Genomic DNA, 25,118 nt, shown 5'->3' with positions numbered 1-25,118 from the left:
TTTTCTTCTGAAAATTATTTCTTTTTGATGTATGCCATAACATTATCATGCATTAGTTTAATTCCTTGTAATTAAGGACAAATGACATTTAACAACAATGATTAACAAGTGACATCCTAGGTGGATGTCTAATATCTCTAAAATACCTAGGTAGATATGCATGATCCCTAGATTAGGGCAAAACCAAAATCTACATCTCACAAAGACTATAAGGTAACTTGTATGTGTTTTAGTGCACATTAGATACAAGTGAGATGTTAGGATGATGAACAAAGCTCAAGATGTTGATTTAGTGCATTCTTTTGAGTTTTAAAGTTCATCAAAACACATAGTTATGTGTTTTCTCATCATTGGGAAAGCTAATGTACAAGTCATGTGCATTAAGCCCAAGGAACATGGTGGGATATTGGTTTTGAAAATGTTTTCAAAATAATTTTGGAAAACCTTGGTGAAGGCTATCTTTTGATAGTAATCACCATTGAATAGATAAACACAAACTTGAAGAAAACATTAAAGTTTTTGCAAGTTCTCAAGTTTATGTCAATCTTTGAAAATATGATGTATTTTCATAGAAAACTATTTTTCCATGATAAATTATACCCTAAATAATGTCTACACAAATTCTTACGATTTTTGGAATTTTGTAGAATTTTCTAGGGGTGTCTGAAATTGGCTGAAATTGAATTTCAGCAATTTCAGACCTCCAATCGATCAGTGGATCGATTGGAGTGCCTCAATCGATCAGCCAATCGATTGAGAAGGTATTTCTCGCGAGCAGAAGCTCGCTGGATCGATCAGCCGATCGATCCAAGAAGACTGAATCGATCAGTGGATCGATTCAGCAGGGTTCAATCGATTGGAACCCAACTCCAATCGATTGAAGATGCTGATTTTGGCTGGGAAAGCTTATTTTCAGCATTTTGAACCTATTTTAGTCTAGGAAACCATTCCAAACCCCTGAAAATACAGTTGTATACATAAAAAAGGTGTTTTCGTGTGGAAAACAAGGATGGAATGGTTAAGGAAGGCTAAGTTGAAGTTTAGGTTGAGGTTTGTTTCAAATTTTGAAAATTTGAACCTCAAAACTTCTAAAATTGGGTTTCCTAAAGTTTTGGGGATTCCAAGTCATTGTTGGTGCAATGACAGAAGTTACCACCATGTCTTTAGGGGGAGGGACTCTTTAAATATATGAAAATTATTTTTCATGAACCTTGGAAGGTGGTTAACCTTCCGTTAAGAACATGCTCAAGGTTGAGCGTTTGAACTTTAATGGGGAGTGGATATCCTCATTGTTCAAGTGGTTTCAAGTGGATAGTGCCCAAAAATGGGGCATGGTTTGATGTGTGCCAATAGGGGGAGAATGAAAGGGAGTAAGTTAGACTTTTATCACCTAGAGGGAGTTTGCCCTCTTAGGGGGAGAATGAAGGGCTTAACTTATGTATTCATTACCTAGTGGCATGAAGAAGGTTTAGGCTATGGGATTAGCGGTATTGTAAGTGATAGTGTTGGTATTGTCAAACATCAAAAAGGGGGAGATTGTTGGTGCAACATTCCTCAGGTCAAGGTTGACCTGGTTGACCAAGCTTGAGTCTTGGTTTGGATTTCGATGTTTGACAATGCAAGGTTGATTGAAGAAGAGTCAAGTAGGTCAAGGATGACCGGATACTTGACTGGGAAGTCATAACTGGGATGTTAGGCAGAAAGAAAATCCTGGTGAGTGAAACCAGGTGAAAGACCTAGTGAGTGAAGTTAGGCAGGAGAAAAATCCTGGTGAGTGAAGCCAGGTGAAAGACCTAGTGAGTGAAGCTAGGCAATTGGGAAAGTCCTGGTGAGTGAAGTCAGGCAAGAGAAATCCAGATGGGTCAAGGTTGACCAGACATCTGGTGAGAGTCCAAGTAGGTCAAAGGGATTGACCGGATACTTGGCACGAGGAAGAAAAGTCCAAGTAGGTCTTAGGGAGTGACCGGATACTTGTCAAGAAGAGAAAAGTCCAAGTGGGTCAAAGGGATTGACCAGACACTTGGTGAGAGAGTCCTAGCTGGTCAAGGGTGACCGGATGCTAGGTCTTATGTACCAACAAGTCATGGTTGACTAGATGTTGGTTTAGGGGGCTTTGGGCAAAAACCAAGATCAGCCGATTGATCCAGCAGGTTTGGATTGATCCGTGGATTGATCCAGCAGGTTTGGATTGATCCGTGGATCGATTCAGCAGGTTTGGATCGATCAGTGGATCGATCCAGAAGATTTGGATCGATCCACCGATTGATCCGGTGAGTCCCGCGAACAGAACCCCTCTGGATCGATCGGTGGATCGATCCAGAGGTCCCAATCGATCAGTGGATCGATTGGGACGCTGCTGCTTCGCGCGATAAGCGCTGGATCGATCCGTGGATCGATCCAGAAGTTTTTCCAGAGCACAGAGGCGCTCTGGATCGATCCGTGGATCGATCCAAAGCCTCCCCGATCGATTGGGAGCATTCCAATCGATCGGGATTTGACCGTTAGCGTCGATTTAAGCCGCAGGCGTTCATTTCCTTCGGCAGAACTTCACCGATTCATTCCAGATTCATCACAACTCCTCCCCAGCACTCTCTAAGCTCCTCACCGCCAGTTCTTGAAGGTTCTTGGAGGTTCATCCAAGTCAAGAGGCGAGTTGCAACGAGAAGAAGAAGAAGCTAGGGTTTTTACTGCATCTCTTGTAAGCTTTTGCTTATTCTTTACTACCTTTTCTTCTACTTGTATTGAGAGTCTTGTAGGGCTTCTCCGCCTTCGGTAGTTACCGAAAAGGAGTGTTTATTAGTGGAGGTGTGTGTGTGTGCGTGGATCCTTGGACTAGTCACCTCTTATGAGGTGGATACCAAGTAAAATCCTATTGTTAGCATTGTTGTAGTTTGTTTCTTTGTATTCCGCTGCGCATCACTTTGAAGAAACAAGCAACGAAGCACGACGAGCACACGCGAAGCTATTCACCCACCCTCTAGCTACTTTTCGGTCCTAACAGTTTGTACTATAAATTTTAAGTGTAAAAATAAAACACATAAAACCAGCAACAAAACTAACAATGAAACAAACACAAGCAGCGAAAATAATAGTCAAAGAACAATAAAGTCTGGTTTGTGCTTGAAGCATAATCTATTCTATGATAATTAAATTGGGATAATTTATTTAAACTCTTTCAAATCTATAAGAAAAATTATAAAATATTGACTCCAATACAATATTTAAAATAAATATTTAATATTAACAATAAAAAAATATAGATAAGTAGGTAACTTAAGTTTTAAGTTTATAAATTGATGAATGATTATATTGATGAAACTAAAATTTTAATTGGGAAATAAATTTTTCTAATTTAATTAGAAGAGATTTAAAAGAGAAAAAGGGAGGAAACTAACGTTCAAGATTCATACTTTACTCTTTAAGGTATTATGACTTATGTAAATAAATTAATGAATAAAGAGTTGTACAAGAAATAAAATCCTGGAAAAAAAATGATCGTTTACCTTCCTTCATTTGCTTTCCTTTTTTAGAATTCTTCTAAATTATATATATATATATAATCCAATAAAATATATTTTTTAATTTTTTATTAAAATAATCTAATTATATATAATATATATTATATATACATGTTAAATTTGGGGCCCCTAAAAATTCGGGGCCCTTGGCCGTCGCCCCCGATGACATACCTCAAGGCCGACCCTGAACCTTCTCATTGATGGCCACAAGTAAACCAAGGTTTTGTCCTAATATTTTCACCCAACTAAAAAGCTTATAAATCATTCACTGAACTAAATGTGGTCACCAAACAGAATAAATGAACTTGCACTCATCTTTGTGAAACTATTACAACTCATCTAAATTGAATGCAACTATTAAATATTTTATTATAATTGTCAACTTATTGTCCTTCCAACTCTAGAGGAACATGCTTAGCTTTTGCCTTGCCAAAGGAACTCCCTTTCCCAGCTCCAGTCTTGTGTTCCACCATGTGACTTGCATCCTCCTTCAATTCAATTCACAAGTGCTGATTCTGACATGGCAATAGGCTTCGAGAATTATGGAGCCAGACTTCACATCAAAAAGTAGCCTCTGCCACTACCAATTAAACTATCAAATTATTTTATTTTATCAAAAAAATGCATTACTTTTCAAAGATGCCCTGGTTTATTATTATTATTATTATTATTTTTCAATTTTCAATACAATTGTCCTACCAACCTACTAGGTGGTTGGTGTCAAATTATTGTATGCAGCAATGTCTCTAAATTGAGAATGAGAATTGTATAGATCTAGCAAAATAAAACAATATTTTTGTTTTCAATATTTTTCTTTTAACATTGTTAGGTTAAAAGAAAGAGTCAATATAATAAGAAACAAGTAGTAATTCTCCATAGAAACATCATTGGGATGAATTCATTATTAGCTCCACACACATACACTAGGTCTCACGTGCTTTATTAGTTGTGATGAGAGTGTAAGTGAAAAAAAAATATAAACTAATGAAACCCCATTACACTTCACTTAATATTTCAAAGATGACAATATTAAATGTCTAAATTTTGATCAGCTAAAATGATATATTTTTTTTATTTTTAGGGTTGTTATTAAATATATCTAAACAATATCATAATTTGTGAGTCAACTATATCTTTTCTCATCTATTTTTATATTCAATTTTAAAAATTGATCCGGTGGTAAAGACGGGGGACCCTCATTGGCAGGAGATCAACGACACGTGGAGGTCCATGGTCAAGAGGGTTAACCTCAAGGTCGTGCCGAGCGGACAGAGGTCGTGCCGAGCGGACTGACGGACCGACCAAACATCCGGCAAGGGGTCTCCCAAGCCGGACGAAAGACAGCCTGACAGGGGTCGGGTTTCCGATGCTCAAGATAAAAGAGTCTTTGGGCCGAGCGGACAAGCCGCTTGGCCTAACCACAGGACAATAAGGCGCAATCTCATCCGAGCACATGAGCAGGGCTTCCCCGCCCGGTCCGAGGTATGCTCGTTCCCGGAGGCCATGAGCGCCGAGTGGCCGGTCCGATCGGCCCGGGAATAGGTAGGAGTCGCAAAGGGACAAAAGGGACCGCTGATAACATCATCCTCGAGACACCTGCCGCTGACAAACAGCATGGTCGGCGGTCGGAGCGGACAGAGTATCGTACGGTGGAAGTTTCCACCGTCCCGTCAGGGATATGCTCGGACGATTACGGAATGACGTCAGACATGCTTTTATGACACAATCCTACTGAGGTATGTTTGGGGAAGCATGCCCGCGCCTCCCCGGGGTCTTATTTAAGGACCCCCAGAGTTTGACGGAGGTATGCGATTCTCATCACTATAGCCACAGTAGCGTTGCCCTGCTCTTCTTCTTCTTCACTGCCTGACTTGAGCGTCGGAGGGTCGTCGCCGGGAAACCCCTCCCGACTTGGCTTCTTTGCAAGTTCACCGGAGACTCACATCACCAGTCGAAGACAGCGGAGAGTGTCATGTCCCCAGTATCCATCGACTCAGCGCTCGGACAGGATCAAAAATAATATCTAATTAATTTTTATTAATAATATTTAATTATTTTCTTAGCTAGCTTAATTAATTTTTAAACTACATAAATTTATTCAAATTTATCGTTTCAAAGATTCTAATATTTAAGTGAGCAAAAGTTATGTTACACTTAGCACCTCCATCCATCGATGTTTACTTTGGTATAAATGAAGGCATTAATGTTACATTTATGGAACACTCAAAACTCCTTTCCTACTTTCATTACTTTTGTATAAAAATTAAAGCGAAAAATAATAGTAGATGAAACTAAATCACTTCCCCTTCTTTATTTTCATTACAAAAAAAAAAATTGCCAAACCACTGTTTTTTTTTTTTTCCCTTTTCTCTTGCATTTACCGTCCAAGTGAACTCACTAGATAGTAGATAGTTTAATCCGGTCTAAAATTAGGGGAGATGATGAGTAAAGTAGGTGGCTTTAATATTGATCGTGTGGAGATTTTGCGCTAAAGGAAGATGGCGCTGAATGATTTTACTTGTCAAAGAGGAACGTAAAGAGAAGAAAATGTCAGTAATCGGACCAAAGAATCATCCTGACGCAAGTACTTCGATGCTCAAATTAGATAGAAAACTCCAGAAAAGAAATGAAGAACAATAGAGATGGACAATGGATGTTGAATGCATAGTCTCGCGTCGCATAGTGTACTTATACCTTTAGGAGGAGACCTCTTACACAATATTAGTTTTTTTTTTGCACGAACATTAATATATTTTCAAAAAAGAATTGACTATTCTGATATGCAGACAACTTTTACAGAATAGACTCATTATTTCTATGCTTTGCAGGTAGAAACTTTCATCGTATAAATTACATAAGACATAATGGTCCTCTGGCAACGATTACACAAAATGCTAAAAAAAAATATTCTACCGTTGAGCTAATGAGTCATTAATGCGCTTTGATGGTGAACCGGTTGAGTCTCCTCCATCATCTGATCGAACCTCGCTGTGGCGAGGTAGTGTTGGCTAAGACTTGTAGATCATCTTAAGAACTCGATCTCTTTGAGGATTCGGCATCCGTTTGGACAAGGATTTTAATTAGACCGTATATCTAATATACTTAGTCAAACTGAGGGGACTAGTCCTGAATTTTACTAAGACAATTCCGAATGTTGACCATTCCTTGACTTTAACTGTCATATCAATCATTTTTTTTACTACGACTCTAACTTGAGGGACTCTACCTTGTCATAGCTTATGTTTGCATTTGAATAATTAATCTAAAAGTTACAATTACTGACTTAAATTTAAGTTAAGAAAACCTTTTTCTGTAAATTACATCTTAACAAGTCGAACAAATTCACGTCATTAGCGTGTAATCGAGGGGATCACGCCCTAATTAGTTGATTAATTACGGCAGCTATTTAATCGCAATAAATACAAGCAAATGATTGGGAGGGCGGTAATCTCACCGACCTGACGGATTCCGTTACAATTAACGGCGACGTCTACAGCTCCGGCAGGGGCAGTCCTTTCCTTGCCGGCTTTCCACCGGAAATGGAGATTAAAAACCCCTTTCCGACGCCGGATGCAGATCGCCGACGGCGTTAGCAAGTCTATCTTCTCCTCTTTCCCTCGCTTGCCTGGTCAAAGACACGCATGTGCACTCATGTTTCCATCTTTGACCTCTCTCTTTTGGCAATTGACTGGTTTCTTTGAAGTCACTTCGGTACGGTGGATCGTGGAGTTGTCGAGGGATGAATCGGTCAGTTGAGATAGTGGATAACTCCGTCATGTGACGTCGAAGCTTTTTCGGTGGTAGACGTTATTTGTCCGTTACCATTTTATGGATGAATTTCCAAAAAGAGTTCGCATTGGAAATAATTTGAACAGAAATATTATATCCACCGAACGAAATTGTTAAAGCTGGAGAAAGGGGGGACGGGGTCGGGTGACAGCCACGGGAATTTTATATGGTGGTTAAATAATATTGGATCGAGCAAGCGATTGCTGGCTTCACAGTCGAGAAAAGACCGGATTTTGCTCTCGTTTTCCTTCTGTTTAATCCATTTTTCCTACTATTTTTTCTGATCCTTTGTTTTTGATGTCCTGAGACCACCAGATCTTTCAATTTGTCTTTTTTCCTCAGATTTGGGAGTGATTCTTGTTTATTTGTTTTTTTTTAAATCAAAATTTTGGGTCCTGTCGCGGGGCGACGTTTTAGGCCAGTAGATCGTTAGTTTGGATCGCTGTATTCTTTTCCAGCTCGTGCTTTCGTGATTATTTTTGGGTTTTAGAAGAGTCTGGCGGACTGTAGTGTTTTGGGGGTTGCTTTTTTTCGAGAAAATTGTTTTGGGCTTCTAGATCGGGTTGGGGATGGCGTCTGTGAGAATGGCGTCGCCCAGGACGCGGGAGCCGAAGAAGCCGACCCGGTTGGAGCGGACGAAGGTGAAGCCCCGCCCGCCGGCCCTGCTGCAGTCCGTGAAATCGTTGCCGCTGGATTACAGGTTCACCGGCGGGTCGCCTTCGTCTGCCGAGAGCAAAAAGGGCGAACCTAGATTCGGCAGTCTGAATGAAAAGGAGAAGAAAGAGAAGGCTACGGGGGAAGTAAAGGTGGAGGAGGAATCGCCGCACAGTTCCAAATCCAGTTCGCGAGAGCATAGACCTCCAGGAGAAGCTAAGGATCTCGATGATGCGAAAGGGAACGTGGAATCACCATACAGCTCAACGACAACTTCTCGTGAGCAGAGAACTTCAGCAGGAGATGAAAGAGAAGTTAGGACGTCGAGTTCAGCAACTTCTAAAATCACGGCGATCTCCTTATCGAGGTCTGATTCGAACTGGGAAGACACAAGTTCTTACGTCGCGAAAAAGGTCAGTCTTTTAGTTTTTTTTTCCTTTTAATTAATCCAAACACTTTACCCGACTCCTAACTGATATTTTTTGCGTTTAATTTGCTTAATGTCGAGCCAATGCACATATTGTGGTATTGATACGATACATTGGATAATTATTGATTCGTTTTGCAATGCTTTCAAACTCCATGCTTGGATATTCACACTGAAAGTTTCTCTGTGTTCTTCCTGATGGTTCGTGGTTCTTCTCTTGTAACTAAGTTCCTGGTCAAAAGTTTCTCAAATCTCAGTTTACCATTTTCTTAATATTAATCTCACTAGTGTATATTTCAATGCTCTCACTACCAAGTGCTGCTTTTTTTGCTGACTTGATGTACTCAATCAGCAGATAGACTAAGCATACAATGATCTTTACATTATTCTACTACTTCTTGGATTGTAGGATGGTTTATTAATTTTCATAATTTTGGTTGTGAATTGAGTTTATTATTACACACATGCTCACATTTGAGATTTTTATTTAGAGCAGTTATGCATACCATGGTTATTTAATTATCTCCTTTGTTGATTACTATAAATTGTGACATTTATTTTTTATTTTTTATATTTAATCACACTACTGGCATAATTTGCACAATTTTGATAATTAATATGTTCAATACGCTATCTTTTGAGTGTGAGAATATTTGTTTTCCAGAAACTTCAAGCATGGTGCCAACTTTCAAATGGTGATTGGGTATTAGGAACAATAATATCATCTTCTGGATCAGAGTCTGTAATATCTCTTCCTGATGGTGAAGTGAGTGTTTCAAGTTCTCACATGTTTAAATGGAAATATCCAAGTGCTTGTCCTTTATGTCTGATAATCGTGAAACTTTTTTTTTTCTTCAGGTTTTAAGGCTCAACACTGAAAGTTTGTTACCTTCAAATCCTGAAATTCTTGATGGTGTTGATGATCTCATGCAACTTAGTTATCTACATGAACCATCAGTGCTGTACAATCTACAATTTAGGTATTCCAAAGATATGATATATGTGAGTATTTGTACCCATTTCTATATACCTTCCCCAAATAATTAACGTTTCAATGCCTTCTCACTTGTCTTGACCTCTTCAATGTCTTTACTTGTTTGCAAGTTAGACTAGAGCAGGACCAGTTTTAGTTGCTATCAATCCATTCAAAAAAGTTCATCTTTATGGAAACGAGTTCATTGAAGCATACAGGAATAAATCTGTAAACAGCCCTCATGTTTATGCAATAGCTGATAATGCTATCCGTGAAATGATACGAGGTATGGGTATAATTTGATTTCAACAATGCAGTTGTTAATTATCTCTCCTGTTTTTGGATTGATAATGTACTTTCTTTACATGCAGATGAAGTCAATCAATCAATTATTATAAGGTTAGTATATTGTTATAATTTGGAGCTTGAAAATAAGGATCCGTGTTATTTTAATAATAAAAAAATGCTATCGAGTGAAATAGAGAATCACAATGCATGAAATAATGTTGCAACTAATTTATGTTCTTTTGTTGTAGTTTTGCTATGTTTTGCAGTATTTTTTCTCAAAGATTGCTAACTGAATATATGGTCTTTTATTTGCTTAGTTAGATTATGATGCTCTAAATGTTAGGAGAATGACTCATTTTATTTGGTTTGGTAGTGGTGAAAGTGGAGCTGGGAAGACTGAAACTGCAAAAATAGCAATGCAATATTTGGCTGCTCTCGGTGGAGGTAGCGGCATCGAATATGAAATTCTACAGACAAATCCTATACTTGAAGCCTTTGGGAATGCAAGAACATTAAGAAATGACAATTCCAGTCGCTTTGTAAGAGAATTTATTGATTCCTGGCCTTTGCCTCATGTTTATCAGATATGTATGCCAAATTTTTTACTGCAACATATGCTACAAATTCTAATGATTTAGCAAATGATAAAAAAAGACACGATAATTCTCATTCTAGTTCTAGAATCTGTACTGCTTTCTTCCAAAGCCATTGACTTTTGCAAAATCTTGGTTTCTTATCACAGGGAAAACTGATTGAAATTCATTTTAGTGTGACTGGAAAAATATCTGGTGCCTCAATTCAAACATGTAAGTTTTCCCTAATCATTTAGTGAGTTTTTTCTTGTTCCTTCATAATGACTTGAATAGCTTCATTTTCTTTATTTTTTATGATGACTATTGTTTGCGCGAGCAGTTTTACTTGAGAAGGTACTCTCTTTGCCTCATGCATTTTTTTTTTAATTTTGCTTGTCCTCCATTACTGATATCGAATCTTTTCTCGCTTATGCAGTCAAGAGTGGTACAATGCGCAGTTGGTGAGCGATCATACCATATATTTTATTATCTATGCGCTGGTGCTCCCAAATCTCTAAAAGGTATATATTCCAATTTTTTGCCTCAGTTTGGCAGTAAACTTCTATTTCTGTTCTCTGTGTCCTTAAGGCTAGCTGTAAGCCTGTAAACATGACAAAATGTACTATTAAATGTGCATTATACCCTAGGGTCATAAAATAGTTGAGTTACAGTGTTAATTGTTTCCAAAAATAATGTTGCTGATGTTAGCAACAGATCTATTAGCATGATCTGGTTATAGACTCATCACCAAGCAATATAATCAAGGCCAGTAGTCGGTTCAGCTGCTGGACAACTTGGTCCCTTACCTTGACAGTTTTTGAAATATTAACAATTTAGTCTTCTTAAATTAGCAAGAAATTGGTTGGGTTTGTGCATTTTGGTTGTAAGAATAAGTCTCCTTTTGTTTTTTTTTTTCCTTATCCATTTTGGTTTGCAATGAATGATGTTAGTGATTGCCAAATGTAACACTTGTGAGATTCTCATTTGTCATTGTTGCCTTATTCATTTATCGTTATACTCTCTTTACAGCATTTGATCCTTTTAGCCCTCTGGAACCACAATTAAGGTTGTGAAGACTTATAAGTGATGCACTGATATTAGAGGATGTGTTAATCATTGTTGGCCCCATTGGGACAGCTGAAACCTAAACATATTGTTAGGCTGTTAGCTCCTGGACCATTCGTCCAAGGTGCTAAAGTTTGGAATATTCAGTTTATCATTATGATGTGGGTTTGTAACTATACTCCATTAGTTTGTTGAGATAGACCAATGATATTTAGTTCGTACAGATTATTTTCTATATCTTATGCATCTTATCTAGTGATTCAACAAACTTATCAGTTTTATTGTATATATCACAAAGTTGTGTTATATGTCAAAGCAAGAACAATATCTGCATTTGGTGGTACACCAATGGAGCTGCATCTAACTCTCCAGTAACTTGCATAGAAATGTTATTCATTTCAGATATCAATGCATTTGTTTCAGATATCATGCTCCATTGTTCCTCAATGTTCAACTTCCAGTTAGTTAGCTTAGATATTCAACTGCTACCAATTGTTGTTTAGATGTGCAGACTCTAACTTCATTCTAATCTTTAGAATTTCATGCTCATTTTAAAAGTATTGTAACCATATGAGTTTACAAAATGAAGGCAATTGCATATCATGAAGGCATCTAAAATTCACTGGCCGATGATACATTTTGATGATTCCTAGATTGATATAGAATGCTAATTATGGATATTTGGCCTGTGAGACTAAATATTTATTTCATAACCTAGTTGTAAATTTCATTCTATTTTAATTTACATATACACAGACAGATTGTCCTGTTTGCTTTTTTGTCTTTTGTGCTTGTATTCATGCAAACTGAAAGTTAATATGTAGTTACTTTGTACTATCATTGTCTTGTTAACTAGCTCTGTACTATATTCAGCAAAACTGAATATGAGGAAAGTGGATGAGTATAAATATTTGAAGCAGAGCAATCATTATACCATTGCTGGGGTTGATGATACTGAAATGTTCCATCTTGTTACGGTATGTCATCGAAGAGTGCAAAACACCACCTTGCCATTTTCAAGGAAAAGAAATTCTTGGTTAATACATCATAGATTATTGCAGAAAGCTATGGAGGTTGTCCATATCAGCAAAGAAAATCAAGAGAGCGTATTTGCTATGCTTGCTGCAGTGTTATGGTTGGGTAACATCTCTTTTACAGTGATTGATAATGAAAATCATGTTGAAGTTGTTGCAGATGAAGGTATAGTATTCTGATTCAAATGATCGAGTTGTCCAAATGTGTTTTGCTTGTCATTAGTAAATCATGGCACTTTTTATATGTTGATATAGAACTTCAATCTTACTTTTCACGTATATTTTAGTATGTAATTTTTGGTGCACATGGCAGTTAGTGAGTGCACTTTTGTGCTTGTGCTTTGCATACTGTTTATAAGGAACTGGCTTGTGAACCACAGCAAATTTGTTATTAATTGTTTTCACCGTAGGTCCACTAATGACCCTTGTCAAGTTTTGATTTGAACATTTCTCCAGTTTGTATTCTTTGTCAATAGATTGATATTTAACTTTTTTTATTCCTGTGCTGATTGGTCGGAGTAACCATTCAAGGCAGATACATCTGAATAAATAGTTTCTAGCTATCTGTTTAACATAGAAGGCTAGTTGAACACATACTACTACGTGCTTTGTTCCACTCTAGCCTGCAGTCTTCACATATTAGTCTTTACTCTCAAACTAGTCCCATCTGAGATATGTTTTAGCAACTAGAGTGCTTGATACAATAGTCTTGTCTAGTAGACCTTGGTTTTTTTTTTTTTGGGATCATTTGGTAGGTTCTACTTAATAATCTATTTTTTTGTAATTTATATTCCGTTTCTGAATATCCAATACAATTCAGCTGCACAAACTGTTGCTAAGCTGATCGGGTGCACTATCTCTGCACTCAAGTTATCCCTGTCAACACACAAGATGAAGGTTGGCAATGATAACATTGTACAGAAACTTACACTTTCTCAGGTTTGTTATTTCTGCCCCTCAAGGCTTAACAAATGAAGTATGGTAGACAATCTTATTGGTACTTTCTTTTCTGTTCCATAGGCAATTGATACAAGAGATGCCTTGGCAAAATCCATATATGCAAGTTTGTTTGGGTGGCTTGTTGAGCAGATTAATAAATCCCTTGGAATAGGGAAACGTCGCACTGGTAGATCCATCAGCATTCTTGATATCTATGGATTTGAATCTTTCGATGTAATGGTCTTCTAAATCACTTACATCTTCTGCCCACCGATTTGGCTAAATCATTCTGCCTCATGACTGGTTTCTTTTCCTTTTTTTTTCAGAAGAATAGTTTTGAACAATTTTGCATCAACTATGCTAATGAAAGGTTGCAGCAACATTTTAATCGTCACTTGTTCAAGTTGGAACAAGAGGTATTTCTGATCTGATTGATAACTTGCATTTTGTTGTGAAATTTACCTAACTGATGTCCAGGTAGCCAATAACTCTCGTTTTGTGTTTTTCAAACAAGAGGTTTCTATCAGATTGATAACTCATTTTTTGTTGTGCATCTTACCTGATTGATATCAAAGTAACCAACAGACTAGTTTGTTCAGTGTTTTCCAATGTTTTTCTGGGTGTAGAGTTTCATGTTCTCTATTTCCCTAATGTGCATTCATCTGTCACCACCACAACGTTCTCTCACGCTAATATTGAGTTAATTACTAAGAGCTGGATACCTGGGTTATTAAGAAAAATTTATTGAGTGCATTAAATAAACAATGTATAAGACAAGAGGTGCATTGTGGCCGATTCTTGTTTGGACTTGTAGGTTGCCATGTAATTTAATGTATAGCCCTTGTTGCCATCACCATATTCTGATGGTTCCTCAGCTGTAGGTGGGTTGTTTGACTTGACTAATGGAAACCCAATATGTGGAGGAGCTTAGTTTGTTAAGAGATATACATTTTCTAATTACTAAACTTGCAGCATATTCAAACATAAGCTCTGCTCTTATACCATATCAGATTTGATTTCTTGACTATTTAGCCCAAAATATTAAACCTTAGGAAGGGCCCAATCAAGGTTTCTAAATTCGTGACATGCTAGATTGGTATCTACATGTGCGAGTTGTGATTCATATAATGCATTTTAACATGTGTTATTTCATTAGCGTAACATATATTGAACTAATTATGAATATGTACTAGGATGTAACGACCAGAGTAAAGACTTCAGGTGGAGTAACTGAAACATTTCCAATAAAGATAGGGTTACATCAAGAATCAGCTCCAAGTCCCTAATTTTTTATACTAATTATGGATGAACTCAGTGCACACATTTAAAATTCAGTACCGTGCTGCATGTTGTTTGTAGATGATATTATTTTGGTAGATGAAACATGTGAAGGAGTAAATGCTAAATTAGAATCTTGGCAGGAAACACTAGAAGGGAAATGTTTCAGTCTTTAGTAGAATAAAGACAGAATATATGAAATTTAAGTTTAGCAATATTAGACTTATGAGACAATTGTTAAGATAGGAATGACAAGTTGTTCGAAATCGAGAGCTTTAAATATTTAAGATTATTTTTACAAAACGATGGAGGGATTAAAAGAGATGTCTTACATAGGATACAAGCAGGATGGTTGAAATGGAGAAGAAAGTGTGTGTTTTGGATTGTAAAGTACCTCTAAAATTTAAAGAAAAGTTCTATAAAATCATAGTTGGACCTGCTATATTATATGGAGTTGAATGTTAGGTTATGACTTAAGCACATGAGCAGAAGATAAGAGTCGCAGAGATGAGGATGTTAAGGTGGATGTATGGATATATGAGGATGGACAGAATAAGAAATGAGAGCATTAGAGAGAAAGTCGGAGTTGCATCTATTGAGAAAAAAAATCCAAGAGACACATTTAAGATGGTACTGGCATGTATTTAAACGACTAATAAATACTCCGGTTAAACGATGTAAAATTATGACAAACACACATATCGAATGAGGAAGACCAAAAATGACTTGGTCAGCAACAATAAAACAAGATAAAATTTCTTTAGGTATAGATGATAATATAGTAGGAGATAGAGCTCAATGGCGTAAAAGGATCCATATAGCCGACTCCACCTAGTGGGATAAGGCTCTTGGTTGTTGTTATTGTTGATCAACACTGTTGAACTATACTTTCACAATTCTTATATGATTTAGCATTCTGGAAACTTGCTTTGTGATTTATGAACAGATATTGTTTTCTCACGATTTCAGGTGTTTAACCTGTTGGTTCTGCTTACACATATTAATGTTGTTACCTTTACCAGGAATACGTTCAAGATGGCATAGATTGGGCAAAAGTCGACTTTGAGGATAATCAGGATTGTTTAAATCTTTTCGAGAAAGTATGGAATATCCTTCACTAGATTTTAGATTTATTTCTTTGATTTTGAAATTGGGTGTTCTTCATTTCCTTCTCCAGTAAGTTTTTTGCCATTTCTCTCTTGTTCTATTTATTTATACACTGTTAGCTGTATAATCTGAAGATAAAATAATCATCAACATGTTGGTCCCAATTATTTGGGGTTGACTTCTAAGGTGCAATGAATGACACTTGTAATATTTATATATCTTAGATCACTTTTAGTGACATTAACCAGAGATTTCTTTGGTCTCCGTTGCCTCTTCATATCTTCAAACCTAACCCATTCAACTTGAGCCACATAAAACATTTTATATTAATTGTCTTTGAACATGGCCATACCATCTTAAGTCAGCCTATCGTTTTGTGTTGGAGCTACACCTAAATGCCCCTGGATATTTGTATTTTTTGTTTTTACATTCCTTAGCATTCTCATCTTTGCTGTATTAACTTTTCTGTCCATATTGGTTTTACTCTAGTACTCTAAGCCTTAAGTTGTGTCAGTCATAAAATTTTCTTGTTTTTCCTAAGGGGCACACAATTATAACACCAGATTCAAGAAGCTCCTCACATGAAGTGGTTTGTGTTAATTAATTTAAAACATCAGGATGAGGATCAGTTCAAAGCTCCTAAGACGTTCTGTTAAAATCAGACGGTGCAGTATGATGATTCTGAGTAGCCTTGAACACTAAGGATTTTGAAATTTGAATATGATGTTTCTGAATAGGCTTGAAATCTAAGGAACTTGAAAAAAAATTGCTTTTATTGGTCATGTCCTTGATGTTTTTGGCAGAGTTAGACGTTTGAAATTGCAGATCAAAACATCCGCACTTTGATTGGTAGAAAGATGAAACATTTGATAGTGATTGTGGAATCTTAAGCTATATTACAATGAGTTCAAATAATAAAGGAAATCCCTATTTTGACTATGGATTTTCACTTGATTATCTTGTCACTGAATTTTTGTTACGTCATGTGTGGTATATCAATGTTGTCATTACCCCTTGCTTATAATATTTTTTTGGAGTTATCTGTGGCTGCTGCACCTTAGTGTTTTTTTTTTTTGAACAAGTATTTATAATATAATTTTTTGTTCTACTTTTCTCCCCATATTATATGTTTTCTTTAACTGTGATGATGACGTTACACCATTTTTCACATTTTCTAATAAGCTGTGATATTCCATAGTTGTAAGATTGTAACTTGAACTCATCTTCTTTTCTTTTCTTATTTCATATACTCGGAAAGGATTCATTTTAAGATGTTTCTGGTGCAGAAACCACTAGGATTATTGTCTCTCTTGGATGAGGAATCCACTTTTCCAAATGGAACTGATCTTACATTTGCAAATAAACTGAAGCAGCACCTGAATTCTCGCCCTTGCTTCAGAGGAGAAAGGGGCAAATCTTTCACAGTACAACATTATGCAGGGGAGGTTTCTATCTTAAACTTATTTTTTTCTTAGTTGACAACCCTGTGTATTTATTCAAGCTTTTGATTCTGAATGCTTTATTAGGTTGTTTATGATACAACTGGGTTTTTGGAGAAGAACAGAGATTTACTTCACATGGATTCCATTCAGCTCCTTGCTTCTTGTACCTGCCCTCTTCCTCGAGATTTTGCATCAAAGATGTTGTCTCAATCTGAAAATATAGCATGTAATCCATTTAGATCAGGCGTTGCTGATTCCCAGAAATTGAGTGTTGCTTCAAAGTTTAAGGTAAGATCTTGTTTTTGAGTTGATAATTTTCCTACTCTACAAGAATGATTGGTTTAGAGGTCCCTTCTCTGGGATCAACTTGAGTAAAAGAAAGTAGCATGCTCAAATCCTCAAAGGTTGCCGCATCAAGTGTTTAATATATGATTATTATCTATCGCCTGTTTGATTCTGAATAAACACTCATTTTATATCTCATTGATCTGATGATCTAAACCATTTTTTTAATCTCAATCTCTTGGGTTAAGACTGTCAATTACTCTTAACCAAGATTTTAGTGAAGGCTATTTTGGGGTTAATAAAAGGTCTATACTTTTGCTTCAGTCAGCAGTTGGGTGGTTAATGATGTACCATCAGCTTTGTTGATTGAATTTAGTCACTGTTTATTTGGATTACTATTATCTATTTGATATTTCATCATCCTCTCAGTTGCATCTATCAATACTTCGTTAAATTTGCTTGATAACTTTTCCTAACAATATTCTCCCCTTATTTTTTATTCATGGTTTTATCAAATCATGTTCATCCTTTCTTTGCTTTTTGTTTTCAGGGGCAACTTTTTCAACTGATGCAAAGACTTGGGAATACAACGCCTCATTTCATACGCTGCATTAAACCAAACAACTCACAAAATCCAGAAAAATATGAACAAGGACTTGTTCTGCAGCAGCTTAGGTGCTGTGGCGTTCTAGAAGTTGTTCGTATCTCAAGATCTGGTTATCCTACCAGAATGTCTCACCAAAAGTTTGCCAAAAGGTAAATCTATATTGCTACGTATGCAATTTTTGCACCCGATGCCTTTCTACAAAAACTTGTTAACTGTTATATATTTCAGGTATGGTTTTCTTCTTCTTGAGAGCATTGCATCTCAAGATCCTTTAAGTGTCTCAGTGGCAATACTTAAACAGTTCAACATTCATCCGGAGATGTATCAAGTTGGTTATACTAAGTTGTTTTTCCGAACGGGACAGGTGAGAGGAAGATTTAATATCGAAGTTGGTTGACTGTAACATTTCATTTGTATTTTGACTGTAACATAAAAAATTATTCTTTTTAAAGCATTTTTAAACCCTACTTGTTCATTTCCAAAGTAGCAAATCCAGTAAGAATGTTGTTGCATAATCCCCATTAAGAAATGGTTTACAAGGGACATCTTAGGAAGATTCTGTATGCAATATCACAAATCTTGTACCAAAGATTTTTGGAGAGCAAAGCTGAACATCAATAGTGTCATTGGATAGGAAAAAAGGCAAAACATTTATATTCTGCAGTTCTTTTTTTTTTTTTTGTTAATCTTTTCAGATTTCTCATGTGGTGTTTCATTAAATCAATAGATTGGCGTTCTTGAAGAAACAAGAAACCGAACTTTACATGGAATTTTAAGAGTGCAAAGCTGTTTTAGAGGCCATCAAGCTCGTTGCTATGCTAGAGAGCTCAAAAAGGGAATTCTTACGTTGCAATCATGTATTTTCTTCTGCGATTGATTATTTGATCTTGTAGGAGATATCTAAGTGTTAATTTCATACCATCTGTAAAATATGACCAGAACCTTTTTGAATCGGTTTGCAGTTATTCGAGGTGAGAAGACAAGGCGAATATACTTTGGTTTGCTTGAAAGGCACAGAGCTGCAATAGTATTGCAGAGGAATATAAAATCACGAGCTGCTCGCAAAAACTTTGTTAGTGTCCGTAGCGCTTCAATAGTTATCCAATCTGGTAACATATTTAGAGCTTTAGTTCAGTCAGGTTTCTTCATCTTTGATAATTTACAGTTAAACAATCACCAAATTGAACAGTTATTCGAGGCTGGCTTGTTAGGAGATGTTCTGGTGATATTGCATTACTCAATGCAAGAAAACCTTCTGGGGATAAAAAGGTAAATGAATCCTTGTCCGTCCCAAATGCACAATATCTGCTTGTACATTTTTCGTCCGGTTAATCTTGTTGCCTCGAATAATTTTTCTCAGGGAGGAGAAACGGAACAGGTCATCGTGAAGGCGTCCGTTCTGGCAGAACTACAAAGAAGGGTTCTTAAATCTGAGGCCGCACTGAGAGATAAAGAAGAAGAAAATGACATACTCCACCAACGGCTACAACAATACGAGAACCGATGGTCGGAGTATGAGCAGAAGATGAAATCCATGGAAGAAATATGGCAGAAGCAAATGGTATCCTTGCAGTCCAGCCTCTCGGTTGCAAAGAAAAGTCTTGCCATTGATGATACTGCGCGGAATTCTGATGCCTCTGTGGACCAAAGTTGGGGCAGCGCAGACAACACCAGGTCCAGAGGCCGGGAGGAGAATGGAACACCACGGTCGGTCTCCCGAACGCTTGACAGAGACATGAGTGCCAGCTTGAGTGTCATCAATCGCCTCGCAGAGGAATTTGATCAGCGGACACAGGTGTTTGCGGACGACGCAAAGTTCTTGGTGGAGGTCAAGTCTGGTCAATCAGAGGCTAGCCTGAACCCCGATAAGGAGTTAAGGAGGCTAAAACAAAACTTCGAGCTGTGGAAAAAGGACTTCAGCACGCGTTTGCGCGAGACAAAGGTGATTATAAACAAGCTTGGGACCGACGATGCTGGTTCCGACAAGGGGAAGAGGAAATGGTGGGTGAGGTTGAATAGTTCTAGGATACTATGAGCGAATTGACTCGATAATAGTATCATACGATTTCATTCCGTCCCAGTGAATTTGGATTCATGTTCCGCGTAGAGAACTCTGCTGTTGTGTATTGATGCAGAGTTGCAAAGAGTGAATCAAGATGGTATTAGCAAGCTTGTATAGTGCCATAAAGCACCATGTTTATGCATGTATGGCCATTTTAGGTTTAAAATTCACTTATATGAACCTTCATTGTTGTTATTTCTATGATTATTGTTTTGAATCTTCTAAAACTACTACTTCATCTCTGATTATTTAATCAAACAAATTCCAAATATGATCGCTTCTGCAATGCTTGCTAAGTTTCCCTTTCCTCACCGGCTTCTCTGACACTTTTCCTCCACGTCCTTGTTCATTGATTTGGAAGTGTGAGGTTTGGCAGGTGGCATTGAATTCTCATTCTTTTATGGAGACTGACTCATTATTCTCCAATAAGATCAAGCCAATAGCTTCTTAATCTGCTTGCTATACGACAGTATGCATTTAAGTGCACTGGGGGACAAGCAGCAGAGTGCAGAAGGGACTAATTCAATCAAAGAGATCATAATTGATTCCTCTGTTCCTCAGCCTGCTGCTATTCTATTCACAGCAAAAGAAAAAGAAGACAGCAATTTAATTTTCTTTTCTTGTTTTTTTCTTTTTTTTCTTTGCTGAAAATTCACTGTAGTGTTCGATCAAGCTCTGCTCCCTTCCGTCTCGTAGAAACAGAGAGTTCCACAACAAGACATGAAGTTGAGTGCGTAGCTGAAAGGGTCGTGCTGAAAGCTGCTGCGCTGCTGTTTGTTGTCTCTTCTTCTTCTACTACTTCTTCTTCTAAATCCCGTGGTGAGTTTCCTCTCTATCCTCACCCTCTGTCGGCAGTAGAAACGCCTGAACCTCCTCCTCCCTCCCTCGGCGACTACCTCCAGAGCCGCCGTCACGCCGCCGGCGAACGCCATTTCTACCACCTCGCTGAAACAGAGCGACAGGACCATAAGAGAAGCTAACTGTGTTGGTCTGCTAATGTGTTATTAATAATGAGAGTTGAGACTCGAGAAAGAGGAGATGGAGAAAGTAGAACACAGTGGAGACTTCTTTCTTACCTCGTTTTAAATAAATTTTCTCACTACACGCCATTACCATTCCTGTGCTGCCTATGAACTGTTAACTCAGAGACGACTCAAATCAAATGACGATTTTGCAGTTGCAGTCTTGAAGATGATGTTGGACTGTCTTGTTTTTACCAATGGGACCTTACTTGATAAACTTGCCTTCTGCAAGATTCTTACCATATTTTATTTCTCCGGTATTTTTGCCCCTGAGGATCCCCTGGTTTCTCTCTTTCCCTGTGTGATGAAGTTTCATACTATTGACTTGCAGGCTACCAAATAAATCTTGGAAAAATATTTTGAATTAGCTACTTATTTGATAAAGAAAAACAGTCCTTTGAAAGGTCATATCTGAGATATTTGACAAAACGTACTGATCCGATGGTAAGATGAGTCATCCTTACAAGTGGTTAAAGGGATCAACATCCTAGATAGGCATTCGAACAGACGAACTATCTTTCCAATCAGCAAGAAAAGTAATCGGTCCAACACTTCGACAGTTCGGTCAGATATCAAACTTACGATGCTCACAAAGCTAAAAGCAAGGAGGGACGAAGGCCGAGCGGTCTCCCCACTCGGCTAAGCAGTGGATGCCGCCTCGACCCGACAAACAAGGGTTTGGTCAACGTCCTAGGCAGGCGTCCGAGCGGGTGAACTATCTTCCCGATTAGCAGGAAGAGTAGCCGATTCGACACTTCGATAGCTCGGTCAGACACCGAGCTTCCGACACTCACAAAGTTCGAAGCAGAGAGGGATGAAGGTCGGCTAAGCAATGGACGTCACCTCGATCCCACAGACAGGGCTCCCCCGCTCCGTAAGGCGGAGCCAAATAGCAGGTCATCAGCAGAGCGGACGCTTGGGCCAGCCATTGTATCACCCAAACCTTAAACTGGCCGAGTGACTCTCCCACTCGGCCTAGTAACACACAAAAGGAGCAATTAACGATATCTTCTTAGGGACCAGTGTCACCGATGGGCTACGTGGTCGGGCAGAGAATCGTACGGTGGAAGCTTCCACTATCATGTCAGGGATATGATCTGGTTGTTCGGGTATGACGTTAGACACGCTTTTCTGACACGTATTTTTCAGGTATGCTTTGAGAAGTGCACGCCTCGGGAAGCTTGCACACCTCGAGAAGCGTGCACGTGCCTCCTGGTAGCCCTATATAAGGGCATCCAAATATCGACAGAGGTATGTGGTTCACTACTGTAGTTACAGTTATGTTGTTCCTTTCTCTCTACTTCATTTGTTTATCGTCGATGACTGACTTGAACGTCGGAGGGCCATCATCGAGAAACTCCTCCCTGTCTCAGCACTAACGATTTACGATTACAGACTCAGCTTGTCGGAGATCCACGTCATCTCGAGTCGATATCCAATCAATATGAATATCATTTTTTCAGCGTTCGTCGACTCATTATGGATAGGATCACGTACGCCCTCTCTTTGAACATGAGCTTGTGAAGTAATTGACTTTAGGCAGCAATCCCTAAAACCTTATCTTTGGTAAATCTTTGCATCCCAAGCAATTCATACATCGATATCCATTCTTCATCCACTTCCATTCAACGAACCAAAAAGTCTTTTGCGCTTTCTAATTTGTCATTTGCTTCTTAAATTGCACCACATAAGTCATCGAAAAGTCAATTATAAACGCCTAATTTCTTGCAGACCCTGCTCGCCTTTCACCTCTATATAAACACTGCTCCATGCACGCACCAGGTGTTCATGCACGCCTCGGTCCAACATTAATCCGATCACGTGCGCACATCCATCGACGACCATGAATCCATCACCAGCTCTCCTTCTCTTCTTCCTCCTCGTCGTCTCCTCCTCCTCCGCCCCCGTCCTCGACACCGACGGAAACCCCCTCCGCAGCGGCGAAGGCGAAACCTACTACGTCAACCCCGCCATCACCGACGTCGCCGGCCCCCTGACGCTCGCGTCCCGCCGGGCCACGGACTGCCCCCTCCGTGTGGCGCAGGCCCGCATCCGCACCTCCGACACCGGCCTGCCGGTGAGATTCACGCCGGTCGACGGCGGGAACGGCACCATAGAGTTGGAGGAGGACGTGACGGTCGTCTTCGACGCGATCACTCTCTGCCTCCAGTCACTGTTATGGGAGATAGAGATCGGAGCCGACGACCGCAGGTACTACGTCTCGACCGGCGGGCAAGAGACGAACCCCACCGAATCGAACCTGTTCAGCATCAGGAGGAGCCAGATTTCCGGGTCGGTTTATGAACTGTTTTTCCGTGGAGTCGGCCGGGTGCCGAGTGGACCGCTGGGGATCTTCGTGGAGGAGGGCCGGCGCTGGCTCGGAATCAGGAACGATAGACCTTTTCCATTCGTGTTCCAAAAAGTCAACGCTTAGAATCAATTAGCCAAATCCGTATAACAATAAACGCGGTCACATGCATGTACGGCAAGGGCCCTAAATCATGTCGTATCCTACGTGTCAAATTACTTGAATGGAATAAATAAGCTAAATGATTTAAGTTTATTTTCCTGAACAATTGTTTGAACTTCATCACGTTCTAATCTGATGGGCTCGAAGGTCGAGGAAGAGCAGGATCTCTGCTTCCCATCCAACCCACTCGCCGGCATTAAACACTTGGAATATTTGGGATCTCCCCGAGGCAATTGGCGTCGAGCCGCTCGCCATAAAAGCGAGCAGAAAGCGACCCAACAAAACCCCCCCACCGCCTGTTCGACGGATTGCTTCTCGCCCCTCGGTAACGTGGTCCCACTTTCCAACCCGCTGCTCGACATTCCACTTGCACGACTGCTGCTTCTCAGTCCATTAGCAGCAGCAGCTAACTTGGCTAAGCCCATTGCTTTACCTTTGAGTCTTGAGGTCGAAGAAAACAAATTACGAAGCTTTTGCGGTAAAAAAAATTGGATAAAGGACAAGTATGAGGAATGTGATAGTACAGAAATACAAGGTATGATTCCTCGGTTCCTGCATTTTGTCAAACAACTTTCCCGTCCGAGATGACATTTCAACGGCGGACCTGATGATTTTATGTGCTTCTGTTGATCTATCTATATTATCAGCCGGTAACTTCTTCGTATTTACCGGACCGGATGAATGTGTTAATCAGTGAAAAACAACAGTTGCAGTCAAAAGTAGGAACTTAAGACGGTATTATGGAAGCCTGACAGACACTGTTCTAAGACTTCGTTAGGCTCATTTATTACACGAAAAGAATGCTAGCCAAGGGATCCGCACGCAATAAATAAGGGAGAAAAATGGGGGGATGGATCCTTGGAGAAGCCAAATTCCAGTGATTTACAGAATTGAAATTGTGGTTTTTTAATTAATTTAACGGGCAAAAAACATGTCCTTTTAAGTCTGTGCAGCATTGCGAAAGAGATGTAAAAAAAGGCAGCATCTCGCACGCCCCTACTCTGTCCTATTTAGCTATACTTTCCACTCTGTTCTCTCTTCTCCATCCCTCTTTCACAAGCCTCGACTCCCACTATCCATATATTACCAGACCAACACTGTTCCTCGCACCTGCTTCTCCAACCGCAATGTCGCTCTTTTTCAGCGAGGTGGTAGAAATGGCGTTCGCCGGCGGCGTGGCGGCGGCTCTGGAGGTGGCCGGCGTGGGAGGGAAGAGGAAGCTCAGGAGCTTCTACTGCCGAATGAGGGCGGAGATAAAGAGGCAGCTCGCCATCGGATATAGAAAAAGAAGCAGCGGCAGAAGAAGAAGAGACAACAAGCGGCAGCGCGGCAGCTTCCACTACGACCCTTTCAGCTACGCGCTCAACTTCGACGACAGCTCCTCTGCTCTGCTCTCTGTGTAGATCGTTTTAGCTTCCGGTTCAGATCTTTAATTAGTTCTTTTGACGTTGCTCTTGTGGAAGCAGACTGTTTCGTGCTTTTGTTGTGGATCTCTCTGTAATTTTTATGGGAAGGAAAGAAAGCAGAGCTTGGCTGAGCACAAGCTTTGGATGATAGATGGTTTCCAAGCTGAAAAAAAAAACATA

At 39.1% G+C, this 25,118-nt stretch overlaps 3 protein-coding genes across 3 annotated transcripts; all 3 read left to right on the top strand.

Moving 5' to 3' along the window:
* The first annotated feature begins 7,395 nt into the window (after nt 1-7,395).
* Nucleotides 7,396-20,267, top strand: LOC122023808 (myosin-1-like). Its single transcript, XM_042582170.1, has 23 exons — nt 7,396-8,374; nt 9,053-9,154; nt 9,247-9,390; nt 9,497-9,647; nt 9,733-9,760; nt 10,023-10,188; nt 10,392-10,455; nt 10,562-10,575; nt 10,658-10,742; nt 12,160-12,263; nt 12,348-12,486; nt 13,141-13,259; nt 13,341-13,493; nt 13,586-13,675; nt 15,560-15,637; nt 16,931-17,089; nt 17,171-17,374; nt 17,922-18,127; nt 18,207-18,342; nt 18,706-18,835; nt 18,941-19,087; nt 19,168-19,247; nt 19,339-20,267. The coding sequence occupies exons 1-23, from the start codon at nt 7,877-7,879 to the stop codon at nt 20,011-20,013; spliced, it is 3,672 nt and encodes a 1,223-aa protein (XP_042438104.1). The 5' UTR covers nt 7,396-7,876; the 3' UTR covers nt 20,014-20,267.
* Nucleotides 20,268-22,846: 2,579 nt separating this feature from the next.
* On the top strand, nt 22,847-23,625 carry LOC122022556 (miraculin-like). The gene has a single exon (XM_042580585.1). The coding sequence runs from the start codon at nt 22,906-22,908 to the stop codon at nt 23,494-23,496; it is 591 nt and encodes a 196-aa protein (XP_042436519.1). The 5' UTR covers nt 22,847-22,905; the 3' UTR covers nt 23,497-23,625.
* A 138-nt stretch (nt 23,626-23,763) lies between these two features.
* On the top strand, nt 23,764-25,118 carry LOC122022557. The gene has a single exon (XM_042580586.1). The coding sequence runs from the start codon at nt 24,660-24,662 to the stop codon at nt 24,933-24,935; it is 276 nt and encodes a 91-aa protein (XP_042436520.1). The 5' UTR covers nt 23,764-24,659; the 3' UTR covers nt 24,936-25,118.

Source organism: Zingiber officinale, chromosome 9B (genome assembly GCF_018446385.1).
Source record: "Zingiber officinale cultivar Zhangliang chromosome 9B, Zo_v1.1, whole genome shotgun sequence".
NCBI classification, from domain to species: Eukaryota; Viridiplantae; Streptophyta; class Magnoliopsida; order Zingiberales; family Zingiberaceae; genus Zingiber; species Zingiber officinale.
Note: the sequence above shows the minus strand (reverse complement) of the source record. Positions and strands in the feature narration are given on the sequence as shown.

Bases quoted from the DNA above. Each gene is read 5' to 3' on its own strand.
- LOC122023808 (XM_042582170.1), top strand. From the start codon at position 7,877: ATGGCGTCTGTGAGAATGGCGTCGCCCAGGACGCGGGAGCCGAAGAAG. The intron at 17,375-17,921 runs GTAAGATCTTGT...TTTTGTTTTCAG, and splicing joins GTGTTGCTTCAAAGTTTAAG to GGGCAACTTTTTCAACTGAT. The intron at 18,128-18,206 runs GTAAATCTATAT...TATATATTTCAG, and splicing joins CACCAAAAGTTTGCCAAAAG to GTATGGTTTTCTTCTTCTTG.
- LOC122022556 (XM_042580585.1), top strand. From the start codon at position 22,906: ATGAATCCATCACCAGCTCTCCTTCTCTTCTTCCTCCTCGTCGTCTCC.
- LOC122022557 (XM_042580586.1), top strand. From the start codon at position 24,660: ATGTCGCTCTTTTTCAGCGAGGTGGTAGAAATGGCGTTCGCCGGCGGC.